This window comes from Eupeodes corollae, chromosome 2, assembly GCF_945859685.1.
Source record: "Eupeodes corollae chromosome 2, idEupCoro1.1, whole genome shotgun sequence".
In the NCBI taxonomy this organism is placed as follows: domain Eukaryota; kingdom Metazoa; phylum Arthropoda; class Insecta; order Diptera; family Syrphidae; genus Eupeodes; species Eupeodes corollae.
Window position 1 is genome coordinate 94,236,539 of NC_079148.1, and position 26,200 is coordinate 94,262,738.

The 26,200-nt window shown below is 31.2% G+C and overlaps 1 protein-coding gene across 1 annotated transcript in view; it reads left to right on the forward strand.

Moving 5' to 3' along the window:
• Positions 1-25,830, forward strand: part of LOC129946913 (dendritic arbor reduction protein 1-like) — a 225,850-nt gene extending 200,020 nt beyond the window's left edge. Inside the window, exon 6 of the mRNA XM_056057293.1 lies at positions 24,314-25,830. Within this exon, the coding sequence (XP_055913268.1) occupies positions 24,314-24,501 (188 nt within the window). The 3' untranslated portion in view covers positions 24,502-25,830. The remainder of the gene's footprint in view (positions 1-24,313) is intronic.
• The last annotated feature ends 370 nt before the right edge of the window (positions 25,831-26,200 follow it).

Consider the following 26,200-nt stretch of genomic DNA (forward strand, 5'->3'; position numbering starts at 1 on the left):
ATGGTGGGTATCGATTTGAATTTCCTGGGTTTTTTCCAAGATCTGCCGTAGTGTGAATATTTGGTCGATAGTGGACTTTCCTGGTCTGAAGCCACTCTGATAAGGTTGTTGACAAACGGCTTCAGGTGTTCACATAATACGGCAGAGAGGATCTTAAACGCAATTTAAGGAGACTGATGCCCCTGTAGTTGGCGCACTAAAGAGGGTCTCCTTTCTTATGTATCGGGCACACTATGCTGAGATTCTACTCATCGGGCATGCTTTATTCCGACCATATTTTGCAGATGAGTAGGTGCATGCTCCCTACCAAGTCATCGCCTGCTGCTTTGAATAGTTCGGCAGCGATGCCGTCAGCTCCAGCAGCTTTGTTTGACTTAAGTTAAGATATAGCTGTCTTCACTTTGTCAAGGTCGGGTAGGCGAAGTTGTTTATCTGCGTTGTCTATATTAAGTAGTTCTATCTCTCTTACAGCGGAATTGGGTTCGTCATCGCCGTTATATAATTTGGAGGAGTAGTCTTTCCATATTCTCAACATAGATGGACGATTATGTAAACTAAGATCTCCTCTTATAGCACGAAATGTGGCTGTGTTGCAGGTTTGTTTGCGCTCTGCAGTGCCAAAAACAATAGGTTTAACAACCAAGTTTGACAGATGTCGAATTCCAGCCCTATACTTTTGAAACAGCATAATGAATACAATTTCATGTTGAAAATATTCATATTTTTTAGTAAATCATTTTGGAAGAAGAAAATTAGTTCAATTGTCATTAAGTTCTCCGATAAATAATGCTTTTATTTAATATTTCGTTTCTAAGCATTGAAATCAAACTTTTTGGAGGGTTTTAAAGTCTTAAAAATGAAATATTAATGCTGTTGTAGCCCAAGGTAATTTTTTTTAAATGACAAACAAAATTTACTACTTTGATCTGCTTCACAGTCGATATTTATTTCCTAAACGAAATGACGTTTCTGTTGCAATAAAGAATCGGCACGTGCTAAAAAAAAATACTGGACTTTTTCCTTTAAATAAACATTTTTGTGACTAAGAAGTTTACGACTTTTGAAAAAATAAGATGATTGGGTGCTGTTTTCGTTACATTATTGGATTATTTATTTTTATATTATTCATTCGATTGAAATTAAGTTGAAATATTCAGATGCATACGTAATGGGTCACATTTAACAATTTAAAATTTGAAACTCACTCTAATTCCTTCCTTGGAATGTTGTGGCATTAACCAATATGTATTATAATTTTTAACTAGAATTGTTATTAAGAAATTTCAATTTTACAAGTATTACCTTACAAAATTACAAAGAAAATTTATAAAAAAGAACCGATTGCAAGAAGTTTTGAAATAGTTCACTAATATTCTTAATGTAAATTATGACATAAAAAAAATACTTTCGAGTTTTAAATGAAGTTTACTTCCTTTGACCATTGCAATCACTCTCTCTTTCTAAAATATGTTCGCAGAACATTTCAAGGACACTTAAAATTCCATCGAGGTATTTAACTTTCATCGTCTTTCTAAATGTTAATATGGTTCTTCAAAATATGAGGAGCTATGTATGTCATGAATGAAATTTCCATTTAAATGTTTAATATTTTCGTAAACGCTTTTAATTATAAACTTAGAGATGTTCTAAATTTGATCATTTAAATTAAACCAAAACCAATTAGACAAGACAAATGTACCTGCATATTATAAACGTTCGGAACTATCCTGACCTCCATTATGCCAATATTGTCCTTTGTTATAAATGTTTTCAATAGCAAATTACAGTTTAGTAATAAATAAATTTTCATCAATGTCAAGACTCGAGAAATCAAACATAGAAATACAAATATGAATTATAAATTATTACAATTGTTAGTTTCCTTTTAACTTCATATATTTACAATTTATTTGAAATCTTTTTATTTAAACCTGAAAAAAGGCAATAAAAACATGTATACTTGAAGTTCATATCTGCATTGCGTTGATTTGTAAAGCCTATTGGTAGAACTACCATTAAATGTCACCACTAACATTATAAAAACATGTTATCGACACACATAAATAATTTAAATGTCATGTAACTTCCATATAGTGTATCAATAAAAAAAATAAAAAAAACAACAACAAAACAGTAGGTATCCAGGCGATAATATTCGCGCTTGCAATTTAGAAAAAAAAAAGGAAAAACAACAACACAATTCAACTAAGGCTCAGATTGCTTTGGGGCTCCCTGTTTGGTGCTCCATTTTTCATTTTTTCAAATGACAGCGTGTGTTGCCACCGTGATTGCGCACATACGTGTGCCATGTGTCATACAGATAAATGAGTTTTAAATAAACACTAAGGCATACGCCTGTCTGGTATAAATAAATCATTTTTATGGAAGTCAATAATAATTGCTCTATTTTTTTGATATTTGTTTTACTTTTACTCTCCCATGTGAATTGAACGTAAACTATTTATTTTTTTATTTTCAAACATGTTTTGTTTCTAATTTTGATTTAATTGCAGTGCTCGAATTTTTGAAATAAAAACAAGGTGGAGTTTTTTTTTTAATTTTTAGAAATATACTCACTATTTGAGTTCATTTCTCTTTTGACAAATTATTGTCAAAATTCTTTAAACCTATTTGAATTCTTATATCATTTAGCTGGTATAAAATATTCTGTTAGCTTCCAAGATAAGACTCACTTTACTAAAAGAACCAACTTTTTAGTAATATTGGCAATAATCAATGAAAATAATTGCAGCTATATGAGTACTATTAAATTTTCAAGGCTCCATAAAAAAAGGCTACTAGTAAATAAATAATGTAACTTACACCAAAGAACCCCCGCTGATTAGTGTTGGGCGTGACAAAATCAAATAAATTTAATCAAGATTTTAACTATGCATTTATAATTACTGCGCGTTTTGTGAAATATAAAATTATTATTCTTATGTTAAAGATAAGTGAGCGTTAGAGAAATTTGTTCACATCTTGCTTTTAAAGGAAAAGTTTCTTACATAAAAAGTCTCCGTACTGCAGCTTAAAATTGTAATTCTTGTTTTAAATATCTTGTTATAGTAAATACTAATCTCAGAATCAACAAAAAGAAAGCTGCTGTACGGAGACTTTTTGGCCTATGTATTTGTTTTCAACTACGTTACAATGTCAGATTCTTAAAGTATTTTGGCAATTTGCATATTGAAACCTGAAGGTTAAAAACTAATTTGAATAGAAATTAAAACTACTCGCAAGTACCGATTCTTAGTGAAATTGCCTATAAATAGAAATCATTAAAATTGGCAGTAGAGACCATGGGTAGTACCCGTGGCACTATGGTTCGTGCGTTGAACTGGCATGCAAGACGTCTTAGGTTCGATCCCTGCCTGTGCCACCTAAACTTTTATTCATTAGTACTGCCCTTGCGAGGAAATGACAAATTTTCCAAGACTAATTATTGTCACGAAAAAGTGCTTCCTCAAATTAGCCGTTCGGATTTGGCACATAAATTGTAGGTCCCCTCCATCCCTGCAATTATTCGCACACAGGAATGGTTGAGAGTTGTAAGTCAATAGGCCCTGGTTCTCCACAGACTGTTGCCCCTAATTTATTTGTTTTTAATGGAGACGATGCATTTACATTTATTAACTGATGTTTGAAAACTACAAAAATAAAAAAAAATGCATACCTGCGCCTGTGCTCCTTTCAAACATGTGGTGAATAGACCCCTAAGCGATTGATTTTTTGACTACAATTTAATTTATTTCTTCCTTACTCCTGTCTTTATTGAGAGTTGATCCTTTGATTGATACCCTGCAAAGGTTCAATAAATAGTACCAACTATCTAATCTCGAGTCAACACATTATGAATGTGTGCACCCCATTTCTCGTGCATAATATGCCATGGAGCAATATTTACTTAATTCATTTCTTCTCCTTCCTTAATTCTATGTTTATTAAGAGTTGATTATTTAATTTACATCCTGCATCGACTCAAGAAATAGTATCAAACTTTCACATTAAAATCTACACCTCATCCATCCGCGAACCTCAAACGTTTTAGAAGTAGCTACTACTACCGCTCGTGCATAATATTCTCGAAGAACTAATACCTTTTTTGAAAAAAATGATAATAATTTTCTCTGATGATAATATTCCATAATATAAAAGAGTTGAGCATAAAACTTTCCTTACAAAAATTGAAACCAATGAAATCTACAATTTTTTTTGTTTTGATAATTATTGTCTTCTATTAAAAAATCCTCATTAGTTCTTAAAGTTGTCAATTTAACAACAACCTTACACGTGATCGTGTTGCAAATTGTCCCCAAAAAAATACTTTCGACTTCTTATAATGAAATAGATATGACTACAAGAATAACAAAATCCTTAATAGCATAGTTGCATCAGTGTTCTTGCATTTAACCATACAGAGCGGGCCCGCAATTATATTGACAGACGACCACGATTTGTTTAACCCACAAGCAGGATACACTGCGTCATCTGCCAAACTATATAATCCTCCAAGTAACATCGCTTCTCTCGACAATAACCACATAAACGATGGATAATGGCGTATTCTTTCGAAAGCGCGTAGGTTTTTTTTTGCAGCAAGCATCAAAACTTCAACAACTCGGTCTTCACCATCCACAAGCGTGAAACAGCGCCACGAGTGAACGAGTGAAATCATTGAACAAAAAACGTGTACAAATGGATTTGTGTAGGCCGAGGACATAATCGACATTATATTCTCCTTCTGGATGCAACGAATTCGACGTTCATTGCGCGCGCGAGTTGACAATGCACAACACTCTGTCTGCAGCTATTAGCGCACTTCATCGATTATTATAATTTCCCTTTTTATTTGTCGTATCGTGCAAGTAGGTAAAGATATCCATGTAATATATGTAGGTAGGTAGGTTGGTAGGTACGTTTAAAGGGTCTTTTAGGGAGTTGTGAAAAAAAACATAAGATGTTGTGATTGTTAAACCTTCTTGCAAAAGACTTATGGTTACCCGTGGTGGAAATGAAAAATATGAAGCTGGGTTCATATCCCTCAGGGTGAAAGGCTTATCCATCCATAAAAATGTAAATTTAATGGCTTAAGAATTCTAATCTAATCTAACCAGGTAAACTTTCTATAAATTGAGTTAAATAATCATAAAGATACAATTTAGCATAGTTACCAATTTTTAATCCACGTGTTTCAGCTTAAATCTGAGCCTAAGCTGTGTTCTTTTCAAATAAAGTGTTATCAGGTTTTAAATGCAAATATTAGCGCTACAATAGATTATAAGTCATCCTATTCTTCTGATGACCTCTAATGGTTTTTCTGTTAGCAACAAGATTTTCAAGTCTTTAAGTGAAAGTAAGTACGACTAGGAGGTCTATCTTAAACCTTCAGTTCTATTCTGAAATATTGTTTTTGTTTATTTTCACACTTAAACTAAAAAAAAATATGATTTGTTTTGTTAGATGTGACAATGAATTTTCAAAGAAATTCACGTCAGGACTATTGCCAGTGACATTAATTGGACAAATTACAAGAAAAGTGTCAATAACAACATTTTCAATTTTTATTTCATTAAGTTAATGAACCAATTTTATTTTTTTTTTTTTTGTGACCTCATTTTCAGAAAATTTATTTCATGCAACAAAAATTAAGTATGCATTTTTGTATCTTTACTGTGTGAGAAAAAAATTGTTTTTCTTTTTTCCGTTCGTGCTATCACAACAAACCATATATCCAAACGCCTCTGTAGAAATGTGCTGTTAAAATAAATTAATATTTAATATTGCTTAAAAGAATAAAGTTGACCATAAAAATCACATTAAATCATGAATGTTTATGATAAATTTAAATTCCAAAAATTACTTCATAAATAAAAAAACTAATATTCATGTCCATTATGTCTACCAATAGATATAAAATCTATATCAATATGCATAGCACCATTTTAATATAGATACTTTGTTTAATATTCATGAAGTGCGGTATATTTTTTTAATATTTAATTGAACAGCTTCAATTAGAGAGAACAAACATGATTTTGCAGCCATGATTTAACAGATTTTGCTTCCATGTGAACCAGCATCTTGACCAAGTGATATTGAGTTGGGAGTCAAGACTGATATTTCTAAAGCAAATAATTTTTAATTAAGTTAAAAACATGCTGTTTATTTTTGTTTTGTTTTGTATATTTCTCGTAGTTTAACACGATTTGAATTTATGAGGCGCATTCAATTTCAACACGACGATGAAGTGGTCATAAAGTTAAACTATTTAAGAACCATGGGAAATGAAAATCACTGGGCACTATTTTGTATATTAAGTTCAATGTAAATTCGATAGCATTCGCTATGCAACTTGTGCTTGACATGTTTCGTTAGAAAAAAGTCAACTTCATCAATAGGACTTGTGCATGCATTAACGTTACGTCTAATGTTGTATTGCCTTTTAAGATTCCAATATCCAGTTTTGCTACACTCTTTTTGGCTAGTTTGACTATTCCAATTTCCTTTAAAGCTCGCATATCCCCAGAAAACAATAATAATTAAATTAATGTTTAAAAAATCATATAATTTATTTTATCTGTTTTTGGATATTCGGAACTTCAAGTTGTTTTCTAAAAAAATTAACAATATTTTTTTAAAAATTGAACTTTTATAAAAAGTTTCCTTTTTCTGGCATGTTGAATTTTAATCCAAAATTCTCGCTTAATTACTCCACCGATATTTTTTGAAGTGAATCATTGTTCCAGAAAATGTAATTGAATATTGGCTATAATATTATGCAATATTTTCCAATATGTACTTTTATTTTGAAAATTATTCTTTAAGGATATGTTATTCACACTTTACTTGTTAGTACAGTTAAAGTTATTAAATTTAAAACAAAATCATTTTTAACAATTTAAAGTTTTGAAACTAATTTGTTTAATTTTTTTCAAATTTAATCATTTAACGTATTAAAAATGAAACAGACCTCGAGAAATGTCCTGTCTTAGAAAAAGCATTTCACATTTCTTAGTTTGAGTGTGGGCCCAAAAAACTTTCTTTTATAATATTAACTAAATTAGAATATAGTTTTCTTTTCTTTAAATGAGATTTAAAAATAAAATCAATGATTTGAATTTAAAAAATAAAATAAAATTTGCACAGATTAAAATTAGTATCTTGCTTTAGAGACTTTTGAATTTTAGAATATTAAAGAAAGAACATTTATGCGCATTCAAAATTAAAGAATTTTGAAAATAAAGGCCAGCCTTAAAAGAACACATTTTTCATGCATTAGGTAATTTTCGTTGAATGTTTTCAAAAGTGACAAACATATTTTGAAAACATACAATATAACGTGGAGTACAATTTTCCGTTAATATTACATTTTTAAATGAATTTTAAATTCTGCCTTACTTTCTATTCATCCCTTATCAAAATACGTTTGAAAATGATAGAGAAAATAAATTATTATGAATGAATATTTATACAAATTTATCCAAGAGTAAATCCTGAGGGTTGTTGTCTAAGCTTCATACATATTGGTTTACATATTACCCAACAGATGGTATTCAAATAGTTAAGAAATATTTTTGTTAAAACGTTGTTATAATTCTAATTGGATTTTTAAAAATTGGCCAAAGAATTTCGCTTTTTTACGTTTGATAAATTATATTGTTTTTTTTTATGAGTTTATTAAATTATATAAACTTTCTTTATTTTATTCTACTCTACTAAAGTTTGAAGTTACAATCTTCAAGTGTGGGTTATATCAATGTGCTTAGTTCAATGTGCATAACTTATTTAACGTAACCCTTTTTAACTTTAACTCGGTTCTGTTCAGCTTTTTCTCATTGTTGAACTTCCTCGAAACACATACATATTTTTCTTCTATCTCTCACAAAGTGGAGGTATAAAATTCCTGCACTAAATAAACTAATATTGTAAAATTGCAAGCAACCAAAATTTTACAAAACCTCAAATTTCAAATCATGCCCCATAATATTGTGGTGCACTTATAATTGCAATAAAGCCCAAATAGAAATGTGACTTAAGTTTTTAGACTTTGGACTTTATTTCAATCTTTAAATCAATAAGGCACATTACTTAAATGAAAAGAGGGATTAGGATGAAGGATAGGACCCACACTAATTACTTGACAGCCGTGCCCGTCTGTTGGTATTTCTTAAATTTTAACAAAATATAAATAACAACATTTTGTTTTTGATTTTCTTTTTCCGTAAGAAAAATTGTCAATTCAATTTTTCAAAAAAAAAAAAAAAACAAAAAGTTAACAACTAAATTTTGATTTCAAAATTTATTTTTGGTAACCAGATTTTTAGTCAAAAAGCAATTTTTACCAATTTAGTAGATGTTATTTTCTTTATAAAAAAACTGACTGTTGGATTTTTATAAAAAAATTGCTGAATATTGAAAACCATAATTTCTATGAGATAAAATTAGTTTTAAGCCAATATTTTTAGTCTTATAAAAAAATGTTTAGGTACAGATACCAACTTTTAGTGTTTTTTAGGTTTTTAGATTTTGTAAAAAAAACTGTCAATGCGATTCTTCTTAAAGTATTACCAGATGTCAAAAATGTTGCTTATCGTTGCATACAATCATTTGGGACAGTGAATCATCTTTTGTTGGAAAAATATTTATTTATTCAATCAAATAATTTACAAATTATTCTTTAATATGGCATCAGGGCAACAAGGCCATAAGTGATGTCGTCTTTTAAAACACTTAAATTTAATTACAGAGAAACTATAACATAGTGATTGTTAGAAGTAATGACTTTTTATCTAAAATTTATAGTTAAACTAGAAATATTTACATTAGATTCATTAAATTTGTTGTGAATATAAATATATCGGCTGTCAAAGAATAGTAGATAATAGTAGTAGTAAAGATTCGATCTGCCGTGATAAGGGACTTTCTACAAATATGTGATGAATTGATAGAACTCCATGACAGGCTTCACAAAATTCTGCGAGTTCATTATTGTATAGGTGTTTGGTCGTAAAAATTGTTTTTCCAACTCTGATTCAGAGTATCTTCATGTTATGGAGAAGGGCATCAGTTTGTTTCATTTTTTAACCATATCCCATGGTTATCTGTCAGAATTATACTTCGTCCCAAATAAGTTTTCGCAATTGAAATAGCTCTTTGTATTGCTGCTAGTTCAGCAAGGGCAAGGGCCTTACATGTTAAGTTAATAGCTCTGCTTATGCCAAAGTTATGAGAAGAGTGATACCCAGTTCCAAGTCTAAGAGCCTCGATCCTTGTTGCTCTTAGTGCTTCTGAGGCTGAACAAAAGCAATTGTTTCAAGTCTAAGAGTCTTAGTCTAAGAAATTATGAGACGCCAAAAACGTTATTTAAAATAATTTATTTAACAGTATGTTCAGTTTAAGTTCGATAAAAATTCAAAACTAATTGCTTGTATTATTCTGTTTCCGATTCTACACCTCATATGACGTTATTCCACAGTCTAACAGCATGAACTAAAAATTGCCTGCGCGATATAAAACACGTAAAGGTTGACGAGCGCAATAAAATGAAACGGCTAGAAACACCAAAACTAAATCATATATTACTTGAAGTCTTTTTAACAATCAATTTGAAGAGCAAAATACAACAACGATATTTGAAGAACGCAATTGAAAAGCTGACGAGCTTGAAAAGAGACTTGATCGAACCTACGTAGGTTATAAACAAACCGAGCTATTGCATTAAATGGAAACTTTAGTTTGTGAACAGATTGGGAATCAAGATCAGCAAACAGCTCACACTTGTTTGTTATTATAGATAGGACAAGTGTTTTTACCGGCTTTAATTTAATATGGTTAGGTAGTATGGACGTAGTAACAGATAATCCTCTAAGTGAAGCAAAAATCTTTGACACCATTGTATCGACTTGGTTTATTCCAAGTTAACCGTTGTTTATGACCAAACCTAAATTTCTAACTTGGGCAACATCATCATACAATTATTTAACACAACGCGAGGGAAATTATTTGGGTTTGGTTTGTTTATTGAAATTGGAAGAGATTTGTTTTTTTTTTTCAGGATTGAGTTTAAGTCCGTTTCGATCAATTATACATAAACTGTAAATCAATGTTCATTTTAGATATGGCATCCTTAAGCATCATTTTAGGAAAGCTGATATAAAATTGGACATCATCTGCATAGAAATGAAACTGATAGTAAGACAAAACAGAGGACAAATCATTAATGACAAATGAAAACAGTAAAGTTCCAAGCATTGATCCTTGCAGAACACCATTATAAACAGGGAAGAAAGAGGACTTTCTACTATTACAAAAACGGCTTGCATACGATTGGTCAAATATTAGTAAATAAGTTTTTTAGTAGTGTAGTACCTGTGGCATGATGTTTATTGCGTTGGACTGTCATGCCAGAGGTCTTGGGTTCGATCCCTGCCTATGCCATCTTAAGTCTTTTCACGGGCACTGCCTCTTGCGAGCAATTGACTTATTCTCCAAGAGTAACTCTTGTCATGAAAAAGTGCTTTCTCAAATTATCCGTTCTGATTCAGCATATAGGTCCCTCCATTCCTGACAACAAGAGAGTTGTAAGTCACTAGGCCCTAGTTCTTAACTGACTGTTGCGTAACCCAATTTGTTTTTTTATAATTTTTTTTGTTGTATCCGAGAAGTTAAATAGGGTCGATGACATTATCTTTAAAACGAAATTATATTTTAACTTAATATATTCGATGGTTCTTGAAATATGGCCGACGAAAAAAATTACATTGACATTTGCAGCTTTCAAAAACTGGTGTTTAATGCCCAATGATGATAGCGTTTCAATACTACAACAACAACAACATGAAAGTGCTACCATAAGACTTTAATTGTGCCAACCAATCTTCAGATTTCGTTATTTGTGATAGCAGCTATTTGGTTCGTTTACTTTCTACCATCACTGAGGATCAAACACAAACGAAAAAAAACTTACGGAGCCGATGCAATACGGATCACGCCACCACTGTCTGACTGAGGTCCTCCCAATGCAAACTATATGTTCATCAATTGCAATGACAGCCTAATACTTTTATTAGCAACACAAATTATGCTAAACCGCTATTATTTTGGTAGCCCTTTTTTTGAAATAAAAATAAAAATACTGCTTTCGTCAAAATCATAATAAATAATAAGATTAACAGCCATCGATTGTCATACACTATATAAAATTATGAAGACTATAGAAGTCTTCATCCAATCAATTGCTATAATCGGTGTAGTGGTATAAAAGTTTTAATCTATATATTTTTGCTAATATTGTTAAAATCAACAGAGTCAAAACGATTTGGAGAACTGTTCTAAAATCTAAAGTTATTAATTTTAAATTACACATTATCATCCCAACTTTCTGTCCTCAATATAAAGATCTCCACTATGTCTAAGAGATGCAAAGTTGTTTATCCATGCTAATTATAATTTCTCAAAAATATTCAGAAAAAAAAAAACAATAAATAAATTATGCAAACTACAAACTTTATTGCTTATCAAATTGCATAAAAGATCTTAACTATTCCACTCAAGCTTACTCAAAGATTTGAGTGATTAAAAGAAAACGCATCTCCGTATAATAAATTCTATGTCCATAAGCTGTAAATATTGTTGTTTTTTTTTCCTAAGTCTGTTTGTATAGCCATATTGATGGTTGGACGTTTATATTTATATTTATTAGCAATAAACGTGAAGCAGATGGACAAAGTGTAAATAAGTTGAAAAACATTTTTTATGGCATTTTGATTGGCATGGGAGTATGTTTAGTTTTGGATTATAGACGTCGTCGTCGTCGTATCTATAAGAATTTGAATATTTATGGCTTCTATAAGTTGACATGGATTTCTCTATGGTGGTCTTAATGTTGTTGTTTTTATGTGATTTATGCAATTTCACTGATCTATGAGTAAAATTTAAAATTTAGAAGAAGTCTTTTTTATTTTGTTTCCTCGAAGTCAGTCGTGTGATATGACATTTGATACAACGAGTAAATTACAAACAAATGCAAATTTATCCAATCAATACCAATTAACCCCTTGAGGAATTTATGTGCTTATACGTATTTTTTCTTCTCTAAATTAGTTTTACTCATAAAAATAATTGATTAGATCGAGAACACGTAAATGACAATGTGTGATGCCTGTTGAATATTTATAATTTATAAAAATAAATGAAAACAAAAAACAAATATTTTACAATTTTTACATTTTTCTGTATTCGATTTCCGTTCATCGCTATTATAGTGTTTTGCAAGTTGGTATATGGGTAATATTGTGTCTTATTCGTTGTTATTTTTTATTGACAGTGAGGAATAAGGAAATTCATATTTCTAGCACGTGTTTAAGAAAAATAAAGTAAACAAATCGCAGTTATCTAATGAAATAGTGTGAATCGATGCCTGGCGTATTGAATGTTTATAAGCTAGGATTGTAGACTGTAATGAGGGCTTAATGATGAAAACACAGAAGAATAATCCCAAACAAAATTTGTTTTCTTGTAAACTAAAAAATTTGTTTGGTATATAATATATCAAGTTCAAGTTAAGACAAAATATGAAGGGGGGTTTTCTAATGTTGAGACTATTAACTGCCACACTAATTTTAAAATATTTTTTTTTACACTTTAGAACTTTCAGAATTTAGTATGCTTCTAGCAAGTCTCAAACTACGATACGAGGCACATCTTAAGTGCACGTGTTAGTTGTAAGTAGGAAAATAATACAATTATAGCCCAACACACGCACAAAATACGAAACAAAATTTACGTTTAGTGCAAACAACTACTATGCCTGGGCCACTTGCACACTTTTTTGCAAAGACTAAAGCTTCCTTTTTGAAACGACTTCCAACTTTAATACATTTAATCTATGTGGTTGGGAGCCTTAATGATAGAGGAATTTCCCTGATATCGTGTTTAGAAAAGATTTAAAAGTGCTAAGAAAAGATTGAGCAAAGCAGAGCCTTTGTCTTCTTCTCCCGCAATATTCTTTTTTAATGCTGTTTTGAACGTCCTTACAAAACGCTCTGCATCTCCATTGGAAGCTGGGTGAAACGGAGCAGAAGTTAAATGTTTATCTGAAAATTGGAAAAAAATTGTCGTCCGTTGTCGGTTACGATGGTTTCGGGAAGACCTTCGAGGGAAAATATTCTTTTTAGGGCTGCTATGGTAGAATTGAAGGTGATGCAGTTCATTTTAACGATAAATGGAAACATAGAATATGCATCCACGCATATCGTCCACATGTCTCCAAGAAATGAAGATGTTTACTATAGTGGAGCACTGGTTTTAAAGAATGATTTTAATCCCACCTTGTTTAGATTTACCTTAATCTATCAATGAACAGTTTAAGTCATTTAAAATGCTTATTCGACGTAAAGTTTAATTCTTCCCATAATTAGTTCTATGGAAGTCAATATTAATAAAATCAAAAATACGGGTGATCAGCTTTGACTCGGATATTCAAATGTTCACAAAATAGCAAATAAATTGCATCAATTTCACCATTAAAGAGTTTTTGAAGAAACGTTAAGTCATTATTAACACGCCTTTAATGGTGAGATTGCATTTGAAAAATTAAAATACGATGTTCATAGGGAGGCAAATCGAAAGGAAGAATGTGATGTGTAAATTCTAAGTTGGAACAGAAATGAACATCTAATTCTTTTTATGTGGAGACGCGACAAAGTTTTTGATGTGATATACAACAATCAAATACACTACAGATTCGTAATAATAATAAGTAAAAGTTATCGTCAGGCATTTTAAAGGGTTGAGGGCGAGTCTATTTTTCCAACACCAAAATGTGAAACTATCAATGTCGGCTTGTAAAAGAACAAGATCATGGGTGGATTTTATTATTTTAAAAATCTTCATGTCATCAACAAAAATAAAAGCTTCACTTGAGCGTTGATATTACGATACAGAAAGGGCCAAGATTGTTTCCCTTGGAAACACCAGATTGAGTCACAAAATATTCTGAACGACAATTTCTAAATTATACCTTATATAATCAGTTTTCAAGGTATGATTTGATCCAAGCTAGGAGATTCCGGGGCTAAGTTGGTTAAAATCCATGGAAAAGTTAGTGTATACACAGTCAGCTTCATAACGTTGTTCTAAAGCGTTTGAACATATGTTTGAGAATGTGAGTAGATTTGTAACTGTTGATCTTTTATTAGGTTTAAGGGCTTTAGCTTACTGATTTATTGGACCATATTGGTTTTAAGCATTTGAACTGCTACAAATTGTTAGCAAAACATCGATTCACGGTATATCTTTAAACCAAAATGCTTAACACCGCAGCTCCGAAGAGGTCAATTATAACATCCAAGACGGAATATGAAACGATTTGGACATTTATTGCAATTCAATCACAATCCAAACCTTAAACGTAAAATGATTTTGATTGATAAGTTTTCCAAAATGATTTAAATATTGTTATACCAGCCATAAAAATGCCAGTTCCTTCGTTTAAAATGCTTTCCATTTTATGTATGAGAATTTAATGTAGATAGGTAATATACCATAGAGTTTTAAGACCTGATGAATCAATTTGATTTTTAATTACTGTCATTCATTTCTAAATTCTCGTAAAACTAACTGATTTTATTCACAACAAACCGTTTTTTAAAAATGAAAACAAAAACAACTATAAAAAAAAACTCTCAACATTAAAAGTTCTCGCATGAAGTAATAAAAATCATTCTTTTCGGCGCAGCATTTGATTATTTTTTGTGTTAAAAGACACAACTTCTATTGTGAAACCAATAAATTTAACAAAAAATGATATTGAATTGCTTCTATATAAATCCAAATGTATAATTTTTCAAATTATACTAATCATCAAAAAACTGTAAAATAAGAAATTTATGACTTCAATTCGATTGATCTATGCAGACAAAATGCATCTAACTAAGTTTCTTTTATTAAAATGTTAAATTCTTCTTTAACGATCACGATTGAATAATATATTTGATGTATATTTATTGCGAGTTTTGAAGTGGTTTTAGTGGCACTTTTATTAATACATTTTAATACAGAATTTATTCGATTCATTGAAAATAAATAAAAACATTTATTTTGTTTGAAAATAATAATTGTAAGGTTTAAAAAAAACTTCACGGGTTTGCACGAACTTGATCTTTCGTGCTTTCGGTTTTCATGAATCACTATTTCATTGGATTGGAAGTTGCCTTTCGAATCGTTTAATACATGGAGTCTCAAAAGTAAAGTCTGAAAACTATAAAATAAATACTGGTGTGCCCCAGGGCTCTGTTCTATCTCCAAAACTGTTTCTCATTTCTATTAATGATCTCTTGTCTGCAATATTTAATCCAACACATTGCTTCGCTGACGATAGTACTATAGCTTTTCATATTCGTCTTCAGACTTACATCTCTCTTCTTCGGATGTGGCAGTTCCACAACGACAAAATATGATAAACTCATTAAATTCCGACCTAAACAGTATTGTACAATGGAGAATGAAAACCTACCTTTAATTTAATGCTTCGAAAACCCAATTCTTTCTTGTGTCGCTAAAGCGAGATATACCCTCATTGCCATTATCCATGGATGACACTTGTATCAATGAGACTGAACAACCACTTGTGGAACGATCATATACGCGATGACACCAAAAATGCCGCAATATTTTACCCCTTATAACTCCCATCTCTGGGCTGATGCTCCTGCAACTAACTTAATCCTCTTTAATAGTATTGAATGTAGAGCATTTAATTGATAGATGATAATATCATCATAAGTTCATGTACTTTGCTTGAACATCGTCGTAAGGTTTCTTGCCTGACCCTTTTTTATCTTTATTTGAACAGTTTATACAAGCTGCATTCCTCCCCTTAAACAGTTCAAACCGTAATGCTCACTTTTCTACTATTGCTCATCAATATACCTTCAAGCCCCACTTCGACCGTACTGTCAAATACAGATATTCGTTCTTTAGCCTACGAGAATGTGGTCATTGAAATATTCAGAAATACAAAACCAATGTGCACCGACACATCTCCTTTCAAACCCACTTTCCTTTTCCTAGTGGATTTTTTTTTTCAAAATTTTATAAGTTCGGATTCACGTCACGTCACATTATATAATATAAAATTTAACTCAAGTCGCTAGCGTTATTGGTTCCTGAAGTATTTTAGGCTAAGCGACTTTTTTGTCACCCACTCAATTTTTTTGAGAGTCAATTTTTTCAGGACTTGCAAATTTCCGAATTTTCATTCCAAGAGCTTAAAATGCTCCTTTCTTTAAAAAAAACTTTGGTTGGTGTAAAATTTCCATCGATCAATCTGCATATATAAAGAAAAAGTGTTTAACATATAATTTTCACTCTTCACCTCGCATACCTCATACTTTGGTAACAATTTTTAAATTACACAAATTAGAAACGATCACTTGCACTTAACACACAAAAAACCAACGCCATGTACATGTCATACTATACCAAAGTTATAAATATGTAAGGTACTCCACATTAGAGTAGTGTTCGCAGAAGTGAGGTAAATTCAAACCAATCCAAGCAGCTATATCATCATGACCACACAAACATCATCGATGTGTCTCTTCTCTTTGATTATCTTGAGGCGACTTATAGACTTCGACTTTCATTTAATGAAGTTTTCAACTGACTTGAACTAGCCCAAGGGGCACTTTAGTGGAGCCCATTAGTAACCCATTAGAATAGTGCGCGCCACAACATGCGTGTCGGTGATTACACCGTATCCAAGTGCCACTTATGGTGTCTGTTTGTTCTTCATCATCATCAGTAGCACCAACAAGTAATAGCAACAGCAACACCACCAGCAGCAGCATCATTGTGGGTAGCAGCTAACAAACATTTTGAAATGCCCAGAAGCACTACGCACAAACAGTACGTACGGTCCAAGTGTCCACCAGAGTATCAATGATTATTGTAGACCCAATCAGTATCAGCGTTAAGGCGCCACTCTGACCTCACACGTATCGTGGAGAGTGTAATGCAAGAGTAATCAGCACACTCAAAGTCTTTCGACATATTGGCAGGCATTTTTTTTTTATTTTAGCTTACGTGAAGTTGGACTGCATATTTCTCGATAATTCTTGCAGCTTGAAATATAAAGGTCAAGTATGTTAAATTGCCAAGTTACCCGCATTATGCGTCATCCTAAGCGTAATACGGTTTTCCTTCGTGCGAACAAGTCGTGATGTAGATGATAACCATCACTGCGGGGTTAAAACAAATATTGAAAGCTCTCTCTATGTCTGTTAACTACACTAACGGGGATGAAATTTCGTAAAAAAAAAAACAACCACAAGTCAGTAATTCCTTACCTGTTTCAGAAGGTATGTTTTTTATCTAAAAGGTCTTAGCGAGTAAGATGAAATTTGAGAGCTTGTTTTGAAGTTAAAATTTATAACCATTGTTATATTCAATAAATCATTTTAAAAATAATTATTTTCAATTCAAGCTTCTTGACAGTGCACCCAAGCAACATTCATCACAATTATAAGTCCAACTTTTAAGCCTCGGGCTCTGTAAAACAAGAAACATAACCTAGAAAAACTATTCTCCTTGCAGTCAATCACTCAGTCCACGATTGAATGACAAACAAAAATACACAGACAAAGTTTCGCAAAAGTATCTTAAGCACTATAAATACTATTTTCATTTCTATGATTTACTTACTCAAGCCAGCGACTTATAGAGTCTATCATTTAGACATTTTGACAGAAGCACAATTAGACGGCTAACTCCCACAACAAAGAGCCCTCACTCGCTTATAGGTATTCATCAGGCATTATAAAAAAAGGCTCAACTCACCATGTCTCAGTGTATAAGCTTATAAGAGTAAGTTCGACAAGAAAACAAATAAAAACGATGACAGCCGCACTTAAGACGACAATCGAACCGGTAATTAAGGTTCAACAATGGCGACATAACAACAACTAACAAACGAGCGACCGAACGTACCCTCAAGGTTTCTTATTACCCAGATAATCGTCTAATGGAGAGTCCAAACGATTAATGTATCGTCGTATGTGATTGCGAGCATTAAAGACAACGACAAAAAAAAACGAAGAGATAAAAATTGTCTCGGCGACGCGGACGCACGGTACTGAAAATCTTGATGGACAACTCCTCAGTGCTACCCTATCATTCAAAGAAATCACATCAAGCCCGCAATAATGAGCTGCGCTTGAGTATATCATTTTTATGGTGGTTTTGATATCTCAGATCAAAGCCTATTTATGGAAACGTCACAATCACCTCCTCCGCAATTCATTCACGTGCGGTGCGGTCAAATGAACATGGATTTCATTTACTGCTATACAAACTTGAAGACAGAAAAAAAAACCTTTTAGTAAACAACGACCCGGGTAGATATCCACGCAGTGTCCAAGTTGTGATCGACAATTATTATTATTGCGAGTGAAAAATCAAGAAGTCCAAAAAAACGTGCAAAAGGAGACTGCTATGGTCGTGCGAAGTTGGTAGTCTAAATAGATATTTTGATTTTTCGACAGATTTGGTTATTGTAATTTTTTATTTGACATGTACATCACTTCTACCGTATTTTCAGATTTAATTGATGACCAATTATAGTTTAGTAAAGTTTGTAGCAATGCTTTCAATAAGGGTATTGATTTGGGACGCCATTTGACTTTCATAATACAGTGCTGTACAGATGAATTTTGTCTTCTTGAAGAATTTTCGATATTGTAAAAGTCGGACTTTAGATTACAAACTAAATAGTAATGATAGAAAAATCGGCAAAAAGTACGAGTTTGAAGTTAATTCCTTAAAAGGAATTGTAATTTATTTATTGTTTCTATTATATTTAACATTTGAATAATATTTAACTTATTGTTACATATTTAAATAATTTTTTTTTCACGGGAACTGCCTCTTACGTGGAATTGACAAAACCTCTAAGAGTAATTTTTGTCGTGAAAAGTGCTTTCTCAAATAAAGCTTTCGGATTCAGCATCAAAACTGTAAACCCTCTTCATCCCTGAAATGATTCACATGAAGGATTGGTTGAGAGTTATACTAACTAGACCCAACTTATGACAAACTGTTGTGCCCACTTATTAATTTTATTTATTTCTTTAGCATTATGATGCATATAATATTTTGGTATAAAATGTATTATTCCCAAAATCCTGTTTATAAAATAATAACATATCAAAATTTCTAAAGCCAAATAATTCTTCACAGCAGTTTAGTAGAAGTGTAAAATTATAAAGCTTACTAAAAGGTGCGTCCGCCATAACGACTTGATAACCGATATAATATATATTTCTCGTTACCCTTTTAACGCATTTATCATTGCGATGAGAGCGACAGCCGTGCGCCACAAACACAATTTATGTTTTATTAATTCTATCACTTAGTCTGAGTGATTAACTTTTTAATCCCTGTAGGCGTTAAATTCATGTTTGACTAACGTGATCTTATGCTATTTCGTTTTATGTTAAATCCTTCACTTAAATGATTTGTAAGTTATTTTTTTTCTTGTTTACTTTTTTCTGCTTTTAGTTTTTGATAATTATTCTAGGATACAAAAAAAATAAAATGAAATATTATGTAACCCGAATATCCCAAGTATACTAATGATAATTAATTTGTTACAGTTACACCTTTTTTTAATAAGGATTAAGCAATTATGTTCGAAAGTTAATTAGCAGCAGGTACAGAAAATAAGTAAAATTAAAAACAAGTTCGAACGTCAAATCTTTTGTTTTTGCTTTAGTAGAAATATAATTTATTCGTCGTATTTAAGTTAAGAGTCAGATTTTAGTTAAAGTTTCTTATGGGTGAATTCATATAATGTATTTTTATTCTTGTATTTCCATAAACTACTTTATAATGCTGACAACTAATTGCTACTTTAATGAACTCTCAATATATCACGTAATATGAAAAAATAACTAAAATACTTTTGATATTATCTGCCTACGTTTATCTTTCCCAGCAGGAGAACAAAATATGTAATTAGAATTCAGATTCCTCAAATCATACAGTAAACTGTCGACATTCCAAGATCATTGTGGATGATGCAAGTTCAAAAATACCATCATAATTTTATACATCTCATTTGATTGTTCACCTTATAATTTGTTGTCGAAAATTGATTCTCCTCCCTCAGCGATGCACATGCTTCATTCATCTTTATCTTTCTCAATAGCAAAAGAATAAAGTTTCTGTTTCCCGATGTTCCACTTAGAGCGACAATAATTCACAACGTTTTTATTTTGCAGCAACATTAAACGTTTAAGCAATTATAAAATCATTCAAATATGCGCTCCACTCTGCAAAAAAAAAAATACAAAGAGGGCCAAATCATATCGGAAGGCGGCTTCAACTATGATTATGCGTTCGTTCATTTGGTAAATAATATAATTGGCGGCGAATAGGCCAATGGATGTTTTTTTCATATGCCTTAGATACCATAAGATCCAACGACGAAGGAGCGCTGATGAATGTAGTATATGTGTTTATTGTGTTGGCGCACATGAAAAACAAAAAAATGAATTGATTGTGGGGCACAAATAATGAAACCTAACCACCTCCAATACCCCACCATCAACACTGCACCACCCTCCCGTCATCGGTATCACCATCGAGACGTCGTCGTCGTCATCAACATCTATTTTTCCAGTCCTGTCATAGCATCACCAGGTGCCGTTGTGAGGCGAGCGTAAATTATCTAAAACATAGCATTAAGATACATACCTAAATAGATACATGTGTATCTTTAAACCATTTACCGCGTATGGTTGATTATTTTGTCAGCAGATCGGAATGCGAAAATTGTTTCAATCTTCAAATGGCAATGAGGTGGTGTGTAAGCTTGTATGCAGTGCACAGGGCCGGAAAATCCATAAACAGATTTGAGGAAATTTGATTATTAATACATTTTTAGAAAAACAGATACAATTCTTCATGTAGGAATTAATCTTAAAGTTGAAATCTTAAAATTTACAAAACTACTTTTTTCCTAAGAACTTGAAAATCTATAAAACTCATTTGCTTAAGGCCTCATTGACTTAAATCCGGCACTGCTCTTAATATTGGCGGCTGCGGTGGAGTTGTAACTTGTACTTGCATTTAGGCAAAGGAATTTTAAGTGGAGCACCGGGACGGGTGGCAGCACGACCCGACCATGCCGCCATGCCACCTCCGCCGACAAAGAAGTGTAATTTTCTTTCCATAAACGGAGCACTTTCGAGACGCGGTGCTATTTGGTTCTGCAACAGAAAAAAAAACTAAACCAAAATAAAACATTTTCAATCTATAACAAGTTGCAAATCCTATAACATGTTGATACTGTAAATGTATTAGTTTCATTTTTTTAAATTTATTTTAGTCTAACTACTCAAACAATAAATTTTAAGCAGGAATCGTGCAAATTTACACTTATAATTCATCGATGCCGATCCATACAACAGTCAATTATCGAAAACACAAAATAGAAAGATCCATTTGATCATGACATTATTCAGTGAATAATAGGATAATTATAGGTTTTTTAAAATTGATTGGTTGTATAGCAATATACTAACATTTGATAGGTAGGTATTTTGTATTTGATTTGATGATTCAAATTGAAGCTAGGAAATAGCAGCTTTTGAGTGTAATGCTTAATCGATTCATATCTGGATATAATATCTTCCTGGGGGTCTTTGTGTTTTATGTGTAATTATTACTTGTTTTGTGAACTACTCAGATTGAGCATCACCATCAACTACATCATCATCGAAAGTGAAGATTAAATTAATTGAGGTAATTGATTCAGTTCATGACTTATTTCCAAGTCAATGTCGGAGTAGAAGCATGACGACGCGACGGCACTGACAGCAAGATTTGGCACTTTGTCATGGGACTTCATCTTTGCTAGATAAATAGCGTGTCTCAATTATTTTGATAAATGTTAAACAAGAGCTTGGCAAAAAATATTAAAAGCAATACAATCAAACTTTAATACTATTTGGGATTTTTCAACATTGTTAGTTTATTTTAATCTTCACATTTGCAATTGACAATATTGTTGAAGTTAAATCAAATGTTAATTAAGTAACAAAAAATATAAAATTGACAAGTTTATTGTCCGGAAATCCATTCAGTTCTAAAATTCATTTGCAAATTGAAGAAATATTGTTTAAAAAGTTATAGAGAAGCGAATATGCATTGCTCGGATCCATGGAAACGGATGATGGTGTATGATTTTTGAGATATTTTGTTGGTCATGGGAAAGCTTATAACATATTTTCCATTGAAGATAAGTGCTATGTTCTCTTCTCACACTGAAAACATAGGCGCCTCTCACTACCCGTTAGAGTATTTTGCTTTGGACTAAAATGACAGCGTTAAAAAATAAGTCCGATACCAAACATACTTTTTAACATTAAATTCCATTTATTAAAAAAAAAAGAGGCTGGGAAGTGTCCCACACTGATAACTCCCCATACCGTCTGTCATTTTCTCTTGCTTAAAAGTTTGTAGGTTTTCGTTTTCGGTTAAAAAAGTTATCAGTTGAATTATTCTTTAAAAATTTAAAATTACCAATAATATTTTTCATATAAAGAAATAAGTGAGTTTTAAAATCTAGTTTTGTTAAAGAGATTTTTAGTCGAAAACAAATTTTTAAAAATTTTAGAAGCATTTCTTAAATTTTTACAATTTCGTTGAATGAAATAAATTTGAGAGATATCAAGAATTGAACATGCATTTTTACCAAATTTGAGTACTATTTTTTGAAGATTTTATTTTTGTATGAAAAAACGGACTGTTGGATTCTTATGAAAAAAAGTTTGAAGACAATGTCTTTAAATTTTGAAAAGTTATTTAAGTCGAAAGTAAATTTGTACCAAGTCTAAGAACTGCTTTTATATTTAATATTTTTATATTTTGTAAAAACTGTCTATTCGATTTCTCTAAGAATTTTACTGAATTTTGAAAACGATAGTTTTAAAAAGATAAAAGTACTTTTGAGCCAATATCTCAAAGTTTTGAAAAGATATTTGAGTCGAAAATCAATTTTTACGAGCTTTCATTAATGGTTTTTGTTTTTATTTTTAGTTTTATACAAAAAACTGTCAGTTCGATTTTTGTGAATATTAAAAACAATGTTTCTTATAAGATAAAATAATTTTAAGTCGAAATTCAATTTTTATTAACTTCGAGTAATGATTTTTTTACGGTTTTAATTTTTATAAAAAAGCTGTTGATTTATTTTTTCTTAAGACCTTACGAGATGTTATTTTATTTCCAAAAATATACTTATTTGTTATCACGCTACAACATATAATATGATATTTAATTCAAGTCTCTAGCGTCTTTTGTTCGTAGATGTTAGGGTTAACCAAAATGTCCAACTTTTTTTTAAACTGCTGTGTTAAAAATACCACCCACGCTATTTTCCTGAGAGTACTTTCTGCATTATTATTTGTATAACAAAATTAATTTGAAGTCGATATCTCTTTTGGTTCTTGAACTGTGGACGACGAAAAAACATCGCGAACGTACTTACTTACACACGTACGCTCAGACATGTTTCTAAAAACCTTTTATTTCGACTCTAGGGACCTTGAAACGTCGAGATATGTCAAAATTTTCAATTTGAAAAATCGGACCCATCACAACAACTTCCTTTTGGAAATTAAAAATAGGTCCGCAACAGTCCGTTGGGAACTAAGACCTAGTGACATACAACTCTTAAACATTTATGTGTGCGAGTACTGTTTTCAGGGATGGAGAGACGTACAGCTTTAAATTTTTTGAGGAAGCAATTTTCATGGCAAGAATTACTCTTAGATAACTAACCAATTTCTTGCAAGAGGGAGTACCCCTGAAACAAAAAAACTTTAGATTGAACAGGCAGGGATTGAGCAAAAAACCTCTGGCATGACAGTCCAACTAACCATCATACAACAGGTACAAAATTTTGTGTGCTAATAAAGTTCAAGTAATATAAAAAGATAAAAGCGATCAGCCTCGTAGTCTCGACATTGTTTGATGAATTTGAGTTATAGTGCATCTGATACAATGGCTTTGACAGTTGCCTGAAATTCCATTGGGATGACCTTGTTTGTTTTGAATCTCCCTTGATAATAATTCTATTAGAGAAAAGATTTTATAAATCATAATTTAGGATTGAATTTTAGTGGACTTATAATAATTATAATTCCCTTGACACATAAGCAAAACCCTTGTAATTCATTTTACTTTAAAAAAACATATTTTTTTTCGCATTATCATATTTAAATAAAATTCTTTGTTTTATTTTCAGGTGAAAAGCCATATACCTGCCAATGGCCTGAGTGTGAATGGCGGTTTGCCCGCTCTGATGAATTAACCCGCCATTATCGCAAGCACACCGGTGCAAAACCATTCAAATGTATTGTTTGTGAAAGAAGCTTTGCAAGAAGTGATCATCTCGCATTGCATATGAAGCGCCATCTACCGAAAAACAAATAAAACTGCTTAACACAGCAGAATTCTTGTAATGCAACTGCAAAAACAACAACAAAAAATTTATTAAAACTAACAAATCCAACAGCAAGCAAAACATCCAAAGGACTTTAGTTATATAAGAGCATAAAATTACTATTAAATTTAAACAAAAAAAGTTAAAATTTTAATTTTTAAAGAAAAACAAAAATCGTAATTAATAGGAAACAAATCAAAAGAAAGTGTGTACTATAGAATGTAGTGTTAAATATGCGTAGTATTTCTTATTTGATATTATTTAATAATTTTAATAATTAAGTTCTCTCTCACTGCAGTTATGGTTGTTATTATTATTTCTATTTTAGTTTTGTACCTATATCCACTTAAAATCCGTTTTGCATATAATTTTAAATTAAGATGCCGAATGTACTATGAAGTTTATAAGTAAGATATTTTTCTATTTTTAAAGTTTTTTTTTTTATTATTGGAATTCGAAAAATTTAAATGTGCTGGCACATTTTGAATAATAAATTTATTTTTATCCGTCACTGTCTCATAGCAGAGTGTGTTCTCCGATTCAATTTTATTTGTTATTATTTTTTTTTTTCGTTTTGTGTCTGTTGTGTATTTTTTATCCTATAACATTTTAATAAACAAATGAGGAAACTAATTAATTCCACCCACACAAATTGACATTATTCTCGCCAGCCGCAGCCGTGATTTTTTATTACATAAGACCAATATAAGCTTTTAATGATAATCTAAAAAATATGTTAAACACTTGTTTGTGATCAAGATAAATGTTTTAGATTCCATAAATTGTGCCGGATGATATTTTTCCAAATAGATAAAACAGCGACACGGGGTAGTGCAAGGCTTTCGGAATTTTGTTTTTGTAGTTTTCAATTAAATACGAAATTACTAATGCATTTCTTCTATAATTTACTTGTGTTCTTTAATTAACATATATTCAATTGTTTGATATCAGACCAGTTTGTTATGCATTAAGTTTTTGTACAGATAAAGGCAATGTTTTGTTCTTTAAATGAAGAAAAAACAATAGGTTTTGAATGAAGTTGTAATTCTTTACATAAGCATAAAGGCGCCTGCTGAGTTAGAAGAGTTGGATTGTTTGTTCTTGTGCTTCTTTTAATTTGCTCCCCTCCAGGTTTTGAATTCAATGGAAATGAAAAGTAATTAAGTTTCGCAGTTTATTTAATTCTTTTGTGTAGGAAGGAATATTTTCAATTTTAATAAATACTTTCAAAGAATTTTAGAATACAAATTTTGTGGTCAAGCTTTAACACTGAATTCCTCGTAAATTTAATTAAAATTGTTAGACTGTTAATAGTGAATTTTTTCTTTATTAAATGAGTTATGAGCAGATCTTTATTTATAGAAAACAAGGTACAAATAAATTGAGTTTAGTTTAATTTTAAAATTTGCAAACAATCAATTGCACTAAAACTTCAGGTATTGCATTGATTGTCAAAGAGTCTCAAGTGATAAAATAAAAACCCTGTTCCATCTTTTTCGATAACATAAAAATTGTACTTCCAATATAACAATTCATCTCTTAGACTTTCTTTAAAGATGCATCTCCAATTTTGACACAACCAATAAAATTATCAAATTTAGTGCATATCAGATATTTTTTTCCCAGAAATTGATTTTATAAAAAAATCATTAAAAATAAGATTCATCGGCTAAAAAAATATCATATTTA